The 2,679-nt window shown below is 41.1% G+C and overlaps 1 protein-coding gene across 1 annotated transcript; it reads right to left on the reverse strand.

Annotated features, from left to right (window-relative positions):
• Nucleotides 1-1,615: 1,615 nt before the first annotated feature.
• VTP21DRAFT_9698 (uncharacterized protein) lies at nt 1,616-2,573 on the reverse strand (the record flags this gene model as incomplete). The annotated part of the gene is made up of 3 exons (XM_069400673.1): nt 1,616-1,657; nt 1,771-2,495; nt 2,564-2,573. The coding sequence occupies 3 exons, from the start codon at nt 2,571-2,573 to the stop codon at nt 1,616-1,618; spliced, it is 777 nt and encodes a 258-aa protein (XP_069245467.1).
• Between the last annotated feature and the right edge of the window lie 106 nt (nt 2,574-2,679).

Consider the following 2,679-nt stretch of genomic DNA (forward strand, 5'->3'; position numbering starts at 1 on the left):
TCATTTGCCCATCGATTTTTTGAAAGTGGATAACAAATGCCCATAGAAAGATTTCCAAAGCGCAGTCTGCACCTCTATCGCGTTCAGTGGCGAACTGGTGGCTGCCTTGCCCGGTTTGATAATAAAGCATCCAATAGTCGATTCAGTAAAAGAAGAGGAAAATCGAACGTATAAACTGGTCCTCCTATTATCCTTCCTGACAACAATAATAATTAAGAGACCGATTCAAAACCTCGAGCCCGCTTTGAGCCCGCGTGATGTAGAAGAGCAATCCTCTTGATTCCAGTCAAATCTGTCGCGAGAAGCAAATTCCCGATCAAGGAATATATCATATCATCAAATCTCACTAATGTAAGCAATAGCATGAAGTGACTATTTGCTCGTCGTCTAATTGTATGCATCCACTTACCATTCACAACCCCAGAGTTGTCATAGTTTTCGGATTTACACCTTCTGATAGAGGATTATTTGACTGGGAATGGATGCTAATATAAAAAGCTAAGTTCAATTAAATTTTTCTGTTCGAAAGTTTGAGTGTTTGAATGCATACCTCGCAATAGAAGTCCCGATAGCTTGGGTATTAAAAATATTCTTGAAAACTAAACTGGCAGTAATGTATTTCATTATACTGCTCAAAAAAAAAACAGCTCCATCTGGCTTTCTTTAAGCAGGTAGTGATGCAGGTGGATTTTATCTTTTTCTATCAACCATCTTCTCATTCAGCTTAACCGATCTCTTCGAATCAAACGGTACGGATTGGTAATACTTCAGCTGGGATTCTAGAGCAGCATTTCTCTCATACTCCAGTAGGTTGAAATAAAAGTAGAGTTGAAACTACAGTGGATCCACAATTGCTTGTAAATCCTATGTTAGATAAAGGATAGAAATAAAAGAATAGCCTTATGGGGAAAAGATGGAGAGTGCGAGAGTGTAAAATCTACTAATATGCAAAATAATGACATTTTATAAATAAGCCACCTCCAATATAACATAATGTAAAACTTGCACGGTATATCGTGTTCACCAAGGCTATACTGTACAATAGGTACAATTACTATTGCACCTGCATCCCTATAGGAAGTCACATAGGGGAAAAAATAGGGAAAGTATAGAGGAATAACGTGGAAAACATAGGGAACACCTCACTTTCCCCATGATTTCCTGAAATTTCCTCTAAATTTTAAGAGAGACTGTATGTTGTTGCCTGATAAAAAATGAATTATTCTAACAAGAGAAAGAACGATGCAGATAAGATGCGGCAATAGCATATGCTATTGGATACAGAATATTTTTATGTGTAAAACTATTCTGTATCCAACCTAAAGAATGCTTAGGCAACTTCATCCTCTTTTTCAAGACATGATACAACTTCAAAATACCAATGGTGAAGATGAACGAGACCAAGAGACCTTGCTTACACATTCAGTTGGATCTATAATATAACCGCATCCAAGGAGAAAATGAGGATATACTGTAAATTACAGCAATGCTCATTGCTTTGCTTTCGATGTCCGATATACGCTCTTTTGTGGATACAGTAAATCATATTTCCTCTCTTTATTTTATTCTCTTTATTTTTTTTTCCGGCCCATTCCATTCAATACACACCATCTAACTACTGCTGCCACAGGGCAGAGTCGATTTGTCCTGTAGCTCCCTAAAGTGGAGTCCTTGATTTTATTTTGATGAAATATTACAATGTTCTCATCTCAACAATTCATTCCTTGCAAAGTAAACATGAGTTCCTGTCTTTCCCCGTACTGAATTCACCTGCCAAAATTTCGACGTCGCACACGAGGCAGGAACAACGCCAATCTTCCGAAAGTGTTCCCAGAGTTGGTTGTCCAATTCCTGTGCACCCTCCTTACTAAGGCACGACACAACTTCAAAATATTGCTCACGGTATGGGAGCTCCCATCCTTGGGACCAGAAGCTTTTTGGGTTTTCCGGCGGTGCAAAATACATCTCGAACCGCTTAATCCATTTCAAGCTGCGCCCATCCACGCAAATAAAGTGCGGTCTTTTGACATAATGACAGATAGCCTCGTAAGTGAGAGTGGGTGGATCATGAACCACTGACGGGTCCCGTAAATGCATCTCCGGATTCGGGAAACTCGCCCAAATATCTACTGTAAATTGGCCTATGATTCTCGCCGCGCTCTCCTTCAGATACTCTGACCTCGCTAACAACATCGAGGGTGTAAGATGTGCCTCATCCCTCATCTCCGAGATTTTTCCATTAGCTCTCTCATAAGCCAAGATCGCTTCTCTTCTAGTTTTTAAAATGCCGAGTGAACCATGTCCTACGGGAATAAACTTAGCTTTGGCCGTGTCTGCGCTCGCCATCTCCTCTGCCTTTCTTGCCATCCTTTGACGTTTTTCTGCCAACTCGGGGCGTTTTCGAGAGAAATAATTGGTTTCAAATCGCAGCTTGTCGTCCACTCCGAGCTTGTCTCTGGCCACATTCACCTGCAAGCGTCTCCAGTCGATTTTGTCTGTAAATGGGGCATTATACAATACAACTGAATTCTCTATCCCAAGAAGGCGGTTAAGCTCGCGATACCAAGAGACATCTTCAGGGCGGGACACTAAACTTTTGATCTGATTGCAAATATACGCCGCTAACCGTCTCCTCGACGGCTGCCCTCGTTCACGAGAGGGTAATTTTGCAAGGGCTCG

Source organism: Calcarisporiella thermophila (assembly GCF_041956535.1).
Source record: "Calcarisporiella thermophila strain CBS 279.70 unplaced genomic scaffold VTP21scaffold_58, whole genome shotgun sequence".
In the NCBI taxonomy this organism is placed as follows: domain Eukaryota; kingdom Fungi; phylum Calcarisporiellomycota; class Calcarisporiellomycetes; order Calcarisporiellales; family Calcarisporiellaceae; genus Calcarisporiella; species Calcarisporiella thermophila.